We start from the raw sequence: 16,786 nt of genomic DNA, 5'->3' as shown, positions 1-16,786 counted from the left end.
ACTTTTTTTTGCTGACAACCACCGCAAAATGATGAAAGAATAAAAGCAAAAGGAAAAAAACAATTATCATTTACTTACATTTTTTTTTGTTCTTGCAATAAAACTGCCACATCAGGCATCATGTTTTAATTTATTACTTCTTTACTATTTACTCTATTTGCAATTTATTTCGCTGACAGTATTCACATATGCCACTTGGAACATACCTACAAAATTATGTTGTTGTATGACTCAAAGTTTAGGAGACATGGTGTCATAAACATTGAGCTGCATGAAAATGAACCTGCAGGGTGAAATTCACTAGAAATATAGGTGAAATATGTGCACAATATATTAAATATATGTGACATGTGCTCATGTAGCCAAAACCATGGTTAAAAGTTTCCTCCTAAGTGCCATGATTGATTTCAAGCAAACTTGGTACACATATTACTTAAGGTCTTGTAAGAAATGCCATGGAGGTAAGAACCAGCAGCCTCCTGCTGGGGTGTGGGTGATAATGGAGAGAGAGAAGTGAGGAGGAAGAGGTGGACAGACAGAGAGGGGAAAGGAGGACATGGACACAGTTATATGGGAGGAGTAGATGGATAAGGAGAGGGGAGGGAGAAATGGACAGAGAAATGGAAGAAGAGGAGATGGTCAGAGAGAGGAGGAGATGGACATAGAGAGGGGGGAGCAGTGGCAGAGAGAGGAGGAGGAGGAGGAGGATAGAGAGAGGGGTCGAGGAGGATATAGAGTGGGTGAGGGGGAAATAGGGGTGCAAGAGAAGATAGATACTGAGGGGAGGAGAAGACCGAGGAGAAAGAGCAAATGGACAGAGAGAGTGGGAGAGAGCAGATTGACAGAGAGGGGCAGAAGGAGATGGACAGAAAGTGGAGGGGTGGATGGAGAGAAGGGGTGTAGGAGATGACCAGAGAGGAGTGCAGAGGAGATGGACAGAGATGGGGAAGAAGAAGGTGGACTAATAGAACTGGAATAAACACATACCCGAGCAATACTGGATACTCAGATACGAGGGTAAGTCAATTATTATCTGCAATTTAGCTATATTTTTGTTTATTTTGGTAGTAGTGTCGTTTTACGTTGATAATGCATGCTTTGTTTATTTGTTGTTATATCTTTGCAATTTTCAAGCTGCTAGGTTAGTTTCGTTGTCACTGCTGTGCTGTTAATAATGTCTGCTCCAGTGTCTATTTGCACCAAAGAAGAGCAACATTCAGTGATCTGTTTTTGTGGTCAGAAGGCATATCAGGGACCAAAATTCATCAAAGACTTTTGGTACAGTGCAGAAACTGTGTTTTGCCACAATGGGTTGTCTATGAATGGATTAAAAAACTCCGAAATAGTCGCCGCACAAGTGTTATGCACGATGAAGGAGCCAGACGTCTGTTTACCACCACAAATGAAGAAACCATTGAGCGTTCATGTGAAATGATTATCTTAGACAGACATGAAGTGCCACATCGTCTGCAATTTAGTCACGGCTCTGCCTACGAAATCATCCCCAACAGACATGGGTTTCATAAAGTTTGTGTAAGATGTGTCCCAAAACAACTCACACGGTTGCATAAGCAAATGCACTTGGACATCTGCAAAAAGCATTTGGATCATTATGATAACAGAGGGGACAACTTATTAGACAGGATCATTACTGGTGATGAAACATGGATCCATCATTATGAGCTGGAGAGTAAATGGCAGAGTATGGAATGGAAACATTCAAATTCGCTGTGCAAGAAAAAGTTCTGTCTGCAGGAAAACTGATGCTTATGGTTTTTTGGGATGCACAGGGTCCAGTAATGAAACATTATGGGGATAGGGCTACAACAATAAACAGCATATATTACAGTGAGATGATTACTGCCAGGCTAAAGCCTGCAATTCAAAGCAAACACCAAGGATTGCTGTCAAAAGGTGTTGTGTTGTTGCACAACAATGCCCATCCACATACTGCTGCGCACACTACTGAAACACTCCGAAACTCAAATTTGAAGTACTGGATCATCGTCCACATAGTCCCGATCTTGCCCCTTCTGACTATCACTTGTTTGGTCCACTCAAACAGGCATTAAGGGGCAGTGCATTTGCCTCGGATGAAGCAGTGAAAGAAGCGGTGCATTCCTGGCTCGCAGCTCAACTGAGAACCTTCTTTTATTAGGGCATCAGGAAGCTTGTACAACAATGGACCAAGTGCATTGAAATGCAAGGAGACTATGTCGAAAAATGATGTTCTTGTAAGTTTCCTATTTGAGTACAATAAAATTTTATAATGACTTTGCAGATAATAATTGGCTTACCCTCGTAGTACTTTCAGAAAAGACTACCAAACATTTAAGTTTATACAGTATTAGATGTTAACAAATCTCTCTTTTTCAGAAATGCCAGTTTGCGTTTATACCTCTGTATTTCAGCTAACATCACTTTTGCCACTGTCCACGTAACAAAACTCATCTACAGTTTTTAGTGTCTTATTTACTAATTTAATTCCTGCAGCATCAAATGTTTTAATTCAGCTACACTCCATTACCCTTGTTTTACTTTTGTTGTTGCTGTTCATCTTATAACTTCTTTTTAATCCACTGTGCCTTCTGTTGAACTGCTCTTTCAAGTCCTTTGCTATCTCTGTCACAATGACAGTCTTATCAGCAAACTTCAAAAGTTTTATTTCTTCTCCTTGAACTTCAATATCCTTCCAAATTTTTACTTGGTTTCCTTTACTTTTTTCTCAACGTATGGACTAAATAAAATTGGACATACACTACAACTCTGTCTTATTATCTTCCCAACTACTGCTTTCCTTTCATGTATTTTGATTCTTATAACTGCAGTCTGGTTTCTGTATAACTGTTGATAACTTTTTGCCAACTGTATTTCATCCCCACTACCTTCACAATTTAGAGGAGTCTTCAAACTATCTTCTAAGGGTCATTATTGCCTCACGTTTTCCTACATTTCTCCAGAACCCAAACTCTGATCTTCCCAGATGTTCGCTTCCACCACATTCTCTATTTTTTTCTAAATAATTTGTGTCAGCAGTATGCAAACATAACTTATTAAACTGGTGATTCAATAATATTAACAACTGTCAGTGTCTGCCTTCTCTGGAACTGGAATTAATCTACTCTCCTTGAAGTCTGAGGGTATTTTGCTTGTCTCACATGTCTTGAATAACAGAGCATCTTAATAATTCTGTGGGAATTTCGTCTACTCCAGGGGCCTTATTTTGACTTAGGTCTTTCAGTGCTTTATCTAATTATTGCAATATACACTGAGGTGACAAAAATCATGATTACCTCCTAATATAATGTCAGACCTCTTTTTGCCCAGTGTAGTGCAGCATCTCAATGTTGCATGGACTCAACTAGTTGTTGGAAGTCCCTGCAGAAATATTGAGCCATGCTGCCTCCTTAGCCTGTCATAATTGCCAAAGTGTTGCCACTACAGGATTTGGCCTCTTAATTATGCCCCATTAATGTTCAATGGGATTTGAGTTGGGTGATCTGGGTGGTCAAATCATTCGCTGAAGTTGTGCAGAATGTTCTTCAAACCAATGGCGAACAATTGAGGGAACATGATTTCTTGAGAACCTGATGTCCATGAATAGGTGCAAATGGTCTGCAAGTAGCCAGACATAACCATTACCAGTTAATGATCAGTTCAATTGGACCAGAGGACCCAGTCCATTCCATCAAACACAGCCCACGTCATTATGGAACCACCATCAGTTTGCACAGTGCCTTGTTGACAGCTTAGGGGCAACAGCCCTGCCACAGTGGATACACCAGTTCCTGTCAGATCACCGAAGTTAAGCGCTGTCAGGCGTGGCCGGCACTCGGATGGGTGGCCATCCGGGCCGCCATATGCTGTTGCCATTTTTCGGGGTGCACTCAGTGGTGATGCCAATTGAGGAGCAACTTGACCGAATATTAGCGGCTCGGGTCACAGAAAACCATCATAATGACCGGGACAGCGGTGTGCTGACCACGCGCCCCTACTATCTGCATCCTCAGCTGAGGATGACACGGTGGTTGGATGGTCCCGATGGGCCACTTGTGGCCTGAAGACAGAGTGCTGCTGCTTGTTGACAGCTTGGTTCCATGGCTTTATAGAGTCTACATCGATACCATCAGTTCTTACCAACTGAAATCAGGACTCTTCTGACCAGGCCACGGTTTTCCAGTCATCTAGGGTCCAACTGATATGGTCACAATTCCAGGAGAGGCACTACAGGTGACATCATGCTGTTGACAAAGGCACTAGAGTTGGCCATCTGCTGCCATAGCCCATTAAAGCCAATTTTTTTTGCACTGTCCTAATTGATACATTTGTTGTACATCCCGCATTGATATATGTGGTTATTTCATCCAGTGTTGCTTGTCTGTTTGAACTAACAACTCTACGTAAATGCTGCAGCTCTGTGGTGACAGGTAATGCCTGAAATTTGGTATTCTTAACACACTCTTGACACTGTCAACCTTGGAATAATGAATTTTCTTACCAGTTCCAAAATGGAATGTTCCATGTGTCTAGCTCCAACTACCATTCCTCGTTCAAAGTCTGTTAATTCCTGTCATGCAGCCATAGTCAGGTTGGAAACCTTTTCACTTGAATCACCTGTGAACAAATGACAGCTCTGCCAATGCACTGCCCTTTTATGCCTTGTGTATGTTATACTACTACTATCTGTGTATGTGCTTATCACTATCCCATGCTTTTTGTCACCTCAGTGTGATGTCTGGCATTTTAAACACTATCCTACAGCACAACCACCCTTACTTGTTGCTTTCTTTCCAGATAATTTTTGATTTTCTGTCTCTCTAAATTACGAGCTAGCAATGAATTCAGCTAGATATAATATAAAAATTCAGTTCCTTTACTAAATTAGTTACAAAGATCTAACTGGTGTGATCTATATGCAATATAACATGTGAAACTTTAATGTTGATTTCATGTAGTCAGTTCTTTCAATTTCAGTGCTAAATACAATAAAGAAATCAGTTGTTCTCAAAGGGAAAAAATGTTGGTTTAAATCTGTTTATTTGTCAAAGTTTAAATTCTAATTTAGTTTTTTATTACTTCAGTGCATTTTTAGAAAAGACATTGCAGGCAACAGTGGAAGAAATAAAGGCCACTGGATCATTCCACGTGTTAAGCAGAACTGTTCTCCAAGAGATATTGGTCCAAATGGAAGAGAAAGACCTTATAGAACAAGAAGAGCGAAATTCAGAGGAAGTAAAATATCTGCAGGCAAAGATTGTTGAAGAAGCAAAAGAAATTCATGACAAGCTTTATCAGAGGGATGAAATTATTGCAAAACTAAAGGTTTTCATAAAGTTCACACATAATCTGAATAACAAAGCACTTTCTTTGTGATTTATTTGAACATCATTCTCATGCAAATGTTTAAATTTGATTAGGATCAAATGCAAGATGTGATGTTTGACAGCGAAATGCAGCTCAGATATGTCGATCACTGGGAAAGGGCAAGGCAAAGTCAGAATCTTCTCAAATATAATCTACAAGAGAGACATCTTACTGAAGCTATTGAGGAACTTGAGGGACAAAGCAGTACTGAGGTCAAAGTTGGTGAGGCTGTTGAACGATACATAAATGAATCACAAAATGTAAGTAAATTTTGAACATTATTTCATTTCTGTAAAATAAAACACTATACAAAGAACAGATTGTAAGCATTAAAACGTAATGTGCCATACACATGGAAAAATGTTCTGTAGCCTTATTTAAGTGACAGAATGCACTGAAAAATAATAAACATAGTGTAACACGGTAATCATAGATGAAAAATGGAGTATGAAATGGCCACTGGTTATGCTCCTAATGTGATATAGAAAGAATGGTAATGATATTGTTGTGTTATAATCTACCAGATTTTTCTTCTTTTTCTCATTGGGGAGGGGGATGGCTGGAGGTGGAGAAAGGCAAAGGGAAATCAGAAGAAAAGTAATAGGAAGTGCTAAAAACTGAAGCTCATGAGATGTGCATTTTCATGCTTTAAAAGGGAACAATTTCCAGAATAAGATATTGGAAAATCTCAGAAGTATTCTGAGTCATATGAATTTTTGTGAGACTACTTATGCTGATTTCAACCGACACCAGCAGTCCACAATATCATGATAGCTCAAAGACAAAAATCAAGTTCTTTGGTTACACACCCTTTCCATATGTAAATGTTTTAGTTGTCTGGCTCCAAACTAAGTCATCAGGAAACAAAACAATGTTCTGTTCAGTGTGTGCAGATTCATGATATTTTGTCATTTAGTGTTCTCAAGTGCACTTGTTTAGTGTTGCTAATGGTGCACCTGTTTTCAATATTACGCAGCTAAAGAAGGGTGTATATTCATGAGGTTACAGCCTGCATCCTGTGTCACAAAATGCTTTGCACTATAAAACTAATCACAAGTGCTAAAATCTACTTCTTCCTGTTTTATTTAATGTTTCTCCTTTCAATTTGCTTAAAAAAATTCAGATGGAAGGAGACATCCACTTACATTAGCTGAATTCATAAATATAGTCATACATTTACAAAATAATGACAGTAGGCACATTTCAGGAATTTTCTCTTACTGTCTTTGTTTGCCATTCAGTCAGCAGGTGAAGTACAGTGGACTTGTCTTTTGCACCTTGTATTATAAAAATTTCATTATGTCAATGTCAATATCTCACAGACAGGCTAGAAGCAGTTGCACTGAGACAGGTAATTATAATAGTCAAATTATACAAGAGAAAGGATTCAAGGATTAGCTAGAGGCATACTAAACTGGTTGCATAATGAAGCATAATTTGTAAGAAAAAAACATAAAACTAAACAATTGTATGCATTCAGCTATTTGATAAATTAAGCAGGGCTTTTTTTTCTGTTTATGTTTCAGAAACTTCTGCAAGAAATAGACGATTGGCACCATAGATACATCACTGAACTTGAAGAGAGGCAGCTCCATATCTCAAAACTGACAGAACAGCGTGAGCAGCACTTCCAGGAACTGGAGGACCTTGCGGTTCTGGTAAGATTTAAAAAAAATTAAAAACACCCAAGACCAAGGCAGAACTTCTAATTGCTGAACACACTTCAGTATCTTTGTGTACCATTCAGTCAGCAGGTGAATGAGAGAGTTATGAATGAATGTTGAGCCATGACTCTGTAGCTCCCAACTGAGGTACAGTGTGTATATCATCTCCATCCTAAGTTATAAATGTTTTATTATGTTCATTTTTTTAATGCATGGCTTGGCCAGTGTTGCTTTCTCTAGAATGTCCATTACTCCAGTTCTAGGTGTACTTTACTGTACAGTAAAGTGGTTATCCTGGCTAAAAATCACCTTTCTGGGGGTATGAAAACAAAATGAATGGGTGTAAATGGTCTCCAGTTTACCATATGAACCATCATCAGCTGCCAGTGTGTCAATGGATCCAGCCTTGCCCAGTTAAAACGTCGTATAGAGAATCAGTGGTCCAAAATAAACAAGTTTCATGGTGCTGGTGTTTGTACTACATTCAAGATAAAAATTAGCATGAAACAACTAATTTTGTACTTCATCCTACTACTTCACTGACGTGAAGGCCAGTGCACATGCAACAATCTGTCTGCATGAATGTATGTGCATGCAATAAGTTGCCTTCAGTTTACAGACATAACTCCAATATGCTGCTGACCACTATCTATTAGTCTAGGAAAGAACTTTCAGTAGCAAGCACTCACCCTCTTTTGAAGAATATTTCAATTCAGGGCACAGGAAATTCTGGTGAGATCTGTGTTTGCAACTAGCCTTAAAGATTGTTAATAAAGATTCAGTGGCAGAAATAATGATCTAACCAGTCAAGGTAGTGGCTCCTTAAGGTACAGCAGTTTTCACAGTTTTATTTTGTGAGTTACTTTGCAAACCCAATGATTGACAAATTGTTTGCAAATGAGCATGGAGGCATACAACACAACAAAATATTTTTATGTGGAGAGTAAATTTGTCACATGAATGGCTGATAGCACAACACTATGATTCCTGGCAACAGGAAGAAATTACAAAGATTTAAAATTTTTGACATCAATGTCCAAGAAAACATTGAGTGAAACGGTACATGATACATGCAACCTATGTAATTGCCGTGAAGAAAGATTTCATTAAGAAAAGCAAAATATCTCAATTATGTAAAATTTTGATTTGTGACAAGTTACAGGGACATGTGTTTTGTACTCCATGTGTTCTAACAAATTGCAGGAATGGCCACACCATCTTTGACTTTGGTTCTAAGCATACGGATATTTTTAATGTGCTGCCTAAAGTCTTATCAACAACCTGTTCACCTTTTCACCAGAATTCTGAACTGTAAGTAGGGATTCATAGTTTATATGAGAACTTTCATTTTTAATGTTGTAGTAGTGAACTGACAGTTTACCTTTAATTCACTCTTGTTACGAACCATGTATTCCATTTGTGAGTAAATGTATTTACACAGAAGTATATGTATTCCTATGTCACTGAAGACACTGTTGCAAAACATTCCTTTTGTTGTGGATTGGCAAGAGAGCCAACCCACTATGAGAGGAAGCCGAAAGGCACGCATTTTAGCTCACGCAGGCTGGCGTGAGGTCTGGAACAGGTCAAGGAAATGAGACTAGCAAAAAAGGACGTAGCTGTGGAATACTTAACTTTAATCCATAAATGATGAACATCGCTCTTGACGGTACATGTTTTACAGCATCAATAGTAACTGGTAATGGCGCCTTGCTAGGTCGTAGCAAATGACGTAGCTGAAGGCTATGCTAACTATCGTCTTGGCAAATGAGAGCGTATTTTGTCAGTGAACCATCGCTAGCAAAGTCGGCTGTACAACTGGGGCGAGTGCTAGGAAGTCTCTCTAGACCTGCTGTGTGGCGGCGCTCGGTCTGCAATCACTGATAGTGGCGACACGCGGGTCCGACGTATACTAACGGACCGCGGCCGATTTAAAGGCTACCACCTAGCAAGTGTGGTGTCTGGAGGTGACACCACACCTTTATCAATGTAACACAACATTCTGATTCCACTCTTCTGTCAAATAAATATTTTATTTTAGCTACACTGCCACAAAAGATCGTGGTATAGAATAGTATTACGGCATAGGATAATACCTAGAAAAAGTCTACTGCCCTTATTCTGGTCAAAGTAAGAATGGTTTCTAATCATATAGCAGGCAGAAGTGGTAATTTTGTACAATTTTTTGGGTCTCAACTTTCCACAAACATGTGTGACTCCTATATATTTCAGTTAATTCAGCAATGAATTCCGTAAAGAACTGACGCATATAAACTATACTAGAGTTCACTGTGTATGCAAAGATGAGAAACACTAGACTTAACAAACAGCTGACTAAAACTGTTTCATGTACCAGCTTTGTGGTGATTTTCTATCCACATACTGTGATTTGTCTGCATAGATGATGTGTGTCCACAGATTTGAGCAATTTTTCTCAAGCCTCCTGCTCCAACTTCCAGGTTTGTGAGCATGTCCTACCTGCACAACTCACCGGTCAACATACTACAATCTATCAGTACAGATGTGATGTTCACAGAAAGATTGTTGCATGTGAATTAACCTTAAGAATGACTTCAGTATTGTCCACCTGTGCTGCACAGTTACCTGTGTTGTGGCTGTATCAAAGTTATACTGGTTAGGCTTTTTATCTCATATGTTAGCTATTGCACACCTCACTGATTCTACCAGCTTTTGCACTAAAATTTGACGTATTGATTTGTCATCTACAGTAGCTGTGCTCAGATTCATTATGATAGATTCAAAGATTCTTATGGTTTAATTTTTCTTTTGTAATAGTTACATTTTTCAAGAAACATGATTAACACATGGTGTGTGCTTACAAAATACTTTTGTGCCCATACTGAAATACTGATCAAATATGTGGTATCCATATTTATTTGTAACAAGGGGATGTTAAGTTTTTAAAAGAAAAAACAACCTGAATGGTAACAAGAAAGTTTCACAGAAATGTTGAAAAAACTGACCTGTTAAATAAAACAATGGAAAGTACAAGATGGAATAGCAACAACATGGAGAATACCATAGAGTGGGGTGAAACAGAACATGTAGGGTGAAGTGAGTCGTCATATTACCTTTGCTGTTTTGTTGGTGTTGACGTTTAGAGACTCTTTCTCAAGTTAGTCTTCGCTCTTAGTTTTATCTGTCGAGGTTTAATAAAGCTGATACATTGTATTTTAAGCTAATTTTGTCAGTAAGTGATTCACAGAATATTTTTTCTTTCATTTAGGAAAATGAAAACTATGCCAAATCTTCACAAACCTCTTTCATAGCTTTGAAGGACATTAATACAGTTCTCAAACTAACAAATAATCCCAGACCTAGCATACAGGTTATGTTGTACACGAATTTTCATAATATTATTGCCATTAATTTATCAATGAAGCTTATTTGTTGAAATAATTCCTGTTTTCAGGGGTGAAGTGGGACATGGTCAGAAAGTGTAAAAAGATTCCTGGGAGTTCTGCACTCTTTAAATATAATGAAAATGCACAGAAAAAGGCTGTTGCAGAGTGCAGAACCTTAAGGAAAATGGCTGGGGAATATGGTGTTCCAAAAACAACACTGGGAAATAAGGTAAATGAAAAATTTAGGAGGAAACCTGGAGGTCAGCAAATTTTAAGTGAAGAATGTGAAAAATTAATAGTAGAAGATATTTAAATCATTGCGCACTTGGGGTGCCCCCCCCCCCCCCCCCCCTCCCCAAAATGGTGATTTTAGTGATATGGTAAAAATTTTCTGGATTAGTGTGGACATCATGTGAACAAGGTCAAGGCTTAAAAAGACCTGCGAGAGATGGGATTGAGAATCTCTTCCATCAACATCCCAGTTTCACAATTTCATTTATCTGAAAATGTGAAGAAATCAAGGGCTGCTGCAGATGAAGAAATCTAATTGCCTGCTTTAAAGATCTGGAAGCTAATTTAAAGGTATTCCTCCAGAGAGGATACTAAATTATGATGAGACAAATTTGACAGGTGATCCAGGGTCTTTCAAGATCATTGTGAGAAGAGGGTTTTGATGTAGAGAAAGAGTTATTGATCTCAGCAAACAACCAAGCAGTAAATATTTGCTGTATCTGGAAGTGGAGAGGTGTTTCCAACTTTAGTTGTCTGTTAGGGTGGGGTCACAAGTCTCTACTCAACTTGGCCAGAAGGTGGTGTTGAGGGCTCACACTACACAGTAAGCAAATTGGCTGCTTTGATATGCCATTATTCAACGAATAGTTTGTGAAAAGAGGTCTTCCATACTTGGGATGATTTGATGGAAGAAAAGCTGTTATGGGGGACAATCTTCCAAACCATCTCTCCCAGGAACTGGTGAAGCTGTGTCATGATCACTGTATTGCTTTTATAATGCTGCCTCCAAATTCTACATATCTTACTCAGCCCTTGGACGTTGCAGTATTCACACTCATTTAAAGCAACAAGGCAGGCTGTTCTGATGAACTGGAAAAATTGTACAAGGGCTACCTGCCAAATGTCCAGTTTCCAAGAAAACTGAATGAAGCATTGGAGAAAGTTGAAAGAATGCTGAGGAATGTCACCTCTGGCTCTAGCACATGTGGTATAATACCATTAGAACATGAAAAAATGCTGTAGAAATTGCCAAGAAAAGTTCAGCACTAAGGGTCGGAGAATATATGGGCTGATGTTCTATCTCAAGAGCTTGTCATAGCTAGATCTAGTGGTTCACCAAGAAGTAGAGGCAGAAAGCTGACTGTTCAACCAGGTATGAACATTTCTCCAGCCAATTTTGGCTGTGTTGCTACAACTTCTCACACTCACACCAGTATATCTGAACATCAGTCATCCACTAATGTCTGATCGGCTGAACATTGATTGATGAGGGAGGAGGCACTGAAGAAAAAATACAGGCTCCTGCAGATGAGAACAGCAGTTGTGAAATAAAATGTCAATTTCCACTTAGAACTAGGGAATAAGCTACGGACTTCATTATGGTGAAGTTCCTCACAGATGAAGACCACAAGACAAAACTTTATCAAACAATGGAAAATCCAGGCTGGAATGTAACAATATTGCAATATTATGAGAAGAAAAGTTGCTACTCACCATACAGTGGAGATGCTGTTGCAGATAGGCACAGCAAAAAGACTGCCACAAACAAAGCTTTTGGCCAGTAAGGCCTTCGTCTAAAATAGATGATGCGCACGTGTGCTGCCCCCCCCTCCCCCCCCAGTGTGTGTGTGTGTGTGTGTGTGTGTGTGTGTGTGTGTGTGTGTGTGTGTGTGTTTATTTTTGACAAAAGCCTTACGGGCCAAAAGCTTTATTTGTGACAGTCCTTTTGTTGTGCCTATCTGCGACTCAGACAAAACTTAATGTAAGACGGATAATTGCCACAGCAAAGGATAAGATGATTGCAGTAAATTTTCTAAGACAAAAGGAAGGGAAAAAATTATGTTCCATTTTCCTAAAGCTTCTGACAACCAAGATGATGTGTACAATGATATTGTATGGAGAACTAATGTCTGTAAAGATGTCAGGAGAGGAAGAGCTCTCTTCCTGGCATTGTTCAAGCATGTTGATATAATGGAAGTTTGATAAGCAGATGTTTGCGTGGTATTTTTTTTTTTTTCCCCGTGTTAGAGTGCATTAAAATTGACTTCTTTTCAGAAATTGTCCTGTTGTTAACATAAACCAGTAAAACTTTGTATGTGATAGCCTTAAACAGACAGTTCTCTACTTACTGTTGTCTGTAGCGTTATTTCCCTCCGGGGCCAGGCACAGGGGGGGTGGGGGTGGGGGGGGGGGGGAGAGCAAAATCTCCATCTTACTTCACCTTCGTAGTGCACTACAGGGAGATTAAAGCACAAATAAATGTTTTTAAACTCACAGAACTGGTCTTAACAAAATATACTTAAAATATGAGTTCAAAGACATTATAACACATTGTTGAATGATTCTCTATATAAAGTTTCATGAAGCATGGAAGTAAAATTATGGGGAAATTTATTGAAAATCTGTTCCACATCACTCCATTCTGAGGTAATAAACTGTCCTTCCCATGTTGTTGAACTGTTAAATATGCAGAAAATCGACTCAGACAATCTAACTAAATAATTTTCAGAATGGAATCTTCGAACATTCTTCAACTTCTATACCTTCTGCTCCTGTAGCAACTGTGAATGTAAAATTAAACTAATAATACCTTCTACTACGGTGAGTAAGCTGTAATTTTTTTTCCATTTGGCTGTTACTGGTGTAGGAAGAAAATATAAGAATTATATATCAAAACAATTCTGTTGCACTTTATTATATTTTGTATAGTAAAGGAGGTGGCCCTTGGGAAGTATTTGTTTTGCCACATGCAACCTGTAGTCTGCTCAGTCAAAATGTGTTATGCTTTTGGAGGAAGAGATGGAGCTGTTCCAATATTCTGGGCAAACAAAAAACATAACTTTGCTCCATGTTATTCTCCTCACTGTAGAAGAAATAAAAGAGAATAGGGAACAATGTCGTTCGGGAATAGAGTATTTCAAGTAGGTCCAAAATGCACACCCCCCTGTCCTCACCTTATAGGTACACATTTTCCTTGGTCATATTATCATTGGCAGACTCTCTCTTTGCTAGTCAACAAAATATCTCTTTGGAATGACTGTTGCACAACTTTCATTCTGTCAGTGTGTCACCTGCAGTTTCTCTAATTGACCAATTTGAAGTAGCAGGAATCAAGGTCACTCTCTCAACTTTTTGTTCTGCAATAATAGGAATTTTCATGAATAACGTAAGGATGTCACTTTTGACAAATATTAATTTCAGTATGCAATCTGTCCTCATAAATTTTCTAACAAGAAAATGCAATATTGAACGTACTAACTTCCTCTTCATAAACTATAAACATACGAACCAGTTTTTCATGGAGTCATTAGAATGAACTAATCCAGAATAGCATAAAAAACATATTTAACTGTTTCCATCAGCTGCAACTTGCAGCATAGTTAGTATCTTCATCCTTTCTTTCTTGTTAATTATAACATATAGTGTGACATATAAGCAGTTGCGAAAAAAAGCATAAATGGAGATAACAAAAATGAATGTAGCATCGAAACAATAGTAGATAAATGAGGAATTAGTTTGATACAAGTCATTGTAAAGATGGTGTTTAGGATTAATTAAGAAAATATGAAATAAGTGGGGTAGGAATGGCAAATATTATCTTCAAACATTGGGCTCTGACAACACTTGTGAATGGTACCCGAGTGTGTATCCTACTGACTTGTGTGATATGCAAATTGTCATTGTGCTGCAGCTCAAAGAATTTTCCATTATCAAGTATTACTGAATGTGCATAAACAGATATCTCATAATTTTAAATAAGTTTTTTTGTAATAGCCGTAACACTGTAAAAACTGAGCAATGTTCCAATACCAGCAGTGATACGACTCCTTTTTACTAGAGATTTTCCTCTTGCTTATGAATGAAATGCTTCCTTAAGCATTTTGGTCAATTCTGATAAAGTATAGATATGATTTAGATGTTCTGTGTACCTCTGATGGATTCAAACCATTTTTTTTTAATTGACAAGTCATATGGCAAAAAAGACAACCTTGCTGGACACTTGTGCAAAGTTTACATGCAAATCAGTTCTTCGTTTCTACTTCTTTGTTCAGATGACAAAAAGTTTTGTCCTTGTATACTTACAAAAAATTCTTACAGCACTACTAGTTAAAGTATCTGTCAACAGACCACATTAATTGCACTATACATGCCAGTCTCTTGTCCATTATTCTAAGAATGGTCTCCTACGTAAATTGACCTTAACATTTGATGTCTAGTTCACCAAATGTTATCAACCTCCTTGCATTTTGTTCACAAAAATGAGAAGGAAATAGCAACTATATTTTCTTCAAAATCTTTTCTTTTTATTAAGTATGTACTGTATTTGTTGATGAAAAACTGTGCAACTATGGATAGTGTGCACATGTAACAGCAGTTTTAAAATTATGCACTGTAATTCTGAGCTTTGTATTTAAAATAATTTTTCTGTCGTTTCAGTATCAGAAACACCAAGAAGAAATAAGAGACTACCTAGAATTTGTAGCTGAAAGAGAACGAAAGGCAGCTGAAGAAATTTTTATAAATATGACAGCTACAAGAATACAAGCCTGGTGGAGGGGCACAATGGTTCGCAGGGGTCTAGGTCCATATAGAAAGAAAAAGAGCAAAGGAAAGGAGAAGGATGCTAAAGGAAAGAAGGGGAAAAAGTAATAATTGTGCCTCACTAGTCAGAAGCCTCACAAATGACTTACATAGTAAAAATCTCTACAAGTTTATAAATGTGATTATTCAGATTCCACTCAGTGTAGTTATAGATATGTTTCCGCTTCTATTTCAGTAATACAGAGAATGAAACTGTCAGTACAGAGAGGGAGATGCCAAAATAAGATGCTATGCTGTTTTGAAAATTACATGCAAAATTAACCCTGTTCTTTCCTTTGAATTTTCGGAAAATAACCAGTGCCAACCGTTGTGTCAAGACTACAAAACATTTGTATAGTTTTTAAGAATACACATTTATAATGATAACAATTTTTTGCAAACTGAAATGATAGTGAAGAGTCCTATAACAAATGGTAGTGCTAGATTCTTTTTTTGTTTGGATCACACACAGTAACTGCGTAATCATATTATTGAACAGGAAAAATTATCTTTCAACAAAACTTTAACAATAATCAAATAAAAATGGATAACTATACTTATATCTGACTGAAGGAATCTAAAGATTATGATACACTCAACTCAAAGGTCGGTTTGAACACAACAGTGCTATACTGGGCATGGTATGGCCTATCCTTCCTCTGACTTTTCCATTGAATCATCCAGTCAACAAATTGATTAAAAAAGCATTAAGCATCTGTTGCGAACCACTTAGAACGTATTTAAGTTGAACATGAATTATTTCAGTAACAACAGTCGGTAACTGTTCAAATATTCATAAAAATTATAACAATTAAAAAGTCAAGAATGATGAGGTGTTTCCAAAAGCTGCATGGCTATGAAGGTGATTTATTCGCAACTACTGGTTTCATGTCAGTATAGATGCATCTTCAGTTTTATAATGATTATGTTTTCATAAATCAAACAATGGAAAATCCAGGATGGAATGTAACAATACGAGAGAAGGAAAGTTGCTACTCACCATATAGCGGAGATGCTGAGTCGCAATAGACACAATAAAATGATTCACACAATCATAGCTTTCGGCCATTAAGGCCTTTGTCAGCAGTAGACACACATACACACACTGTGTGTCTACTGCTGACAAAGCCTTAATGGCCGAAAGCTATGATTGTGAGTCTTTTTATTGTGTATATCGTGACTCAGCATCTCCGCTATATGGTGAGTAGCAACTTTCCTTCTCTCGTATTGTTATGTTTTCATAAAGCAGATGGACAATTACAGAGTCCCAGTTTTCAGAAAGTTACCCACGTTAAGAGTCAAACCTCAACCATGGGTCATCTTAATAAAATTGAGTACACACATAGATGCTTGTCAAAATCTATGAAGCATGAATGGTGAATGAACCAGGCTGCATAACACCCCATAGGATTTATTATAACATCCGATGGACACGGGCTGTATGAAAACCAGTGAAGTGAAACTTAAAATCCCATATAATGTGCATATTTCCGCTGTATTGTTAGCAGACTGATGTGGTGTAAGTAGCCCGTGGAGACCAGCAATACACTGGAAGGTGGAAGACCACTGTGCCGTTACTAG

General features: G+C 38.0%; 1 protein-coding gene across 2 annotated transcripts in view; it reads left to right on the top strand.

Moving 5' to 3' along the window:
* Nucleotides 1-15,474, top strand: part of LOC124777317 (dynein regulatory complex protein 9) — a 146,739-nt gene extending 131,265 nt beyond the window's left edge. For both annotated transcript variants that reach the window (XM_047252673.1, XM_047252672.1), the window contains exons 3-6: nt 5,082-5,322; nt 5,418-5,624; nt 6,891-7,022; nt 15,062-15,474. In XM_047252673.1, coding sequence (XP_047108629.1) covers nt 5,082-5,322; nt 5,418-5,624; nt 6,891-7,022; nt 15,062-15,274 — 793 coding nt within the window. In that variant the 3' untranslated portion in view covers nt 15,275-15,474. The remainder of the gene's footprint in view (nt 1-5,081; nt 5,323-5,417; nt 5,625-6,890; nt 7,023-15,061) is intronic.
* The last annotated feature ends 1,312 nt before the right edge of the window (nt 15,475-16,786 follow it).

This window comes from Schistocerca piceifrons, chromosome 2 (genome assembly GCF_021461385.2).
Source record: "Schistocerca piceifrons isolate TAMUIC-IGC-003096 chromosome 2, iqSchPice1.1, whole genome shotgun sequence".
Classification (NCBI taxonomy): Eukaryota; Metazoa; Arthropoda; class Insecta; order Orthoptera; family Acrididae; genus Schistocerca; species Schistocerca piceifrons.
This window is presented reverse-complemented; position numbering and strand designations above follow the sequence as displayed.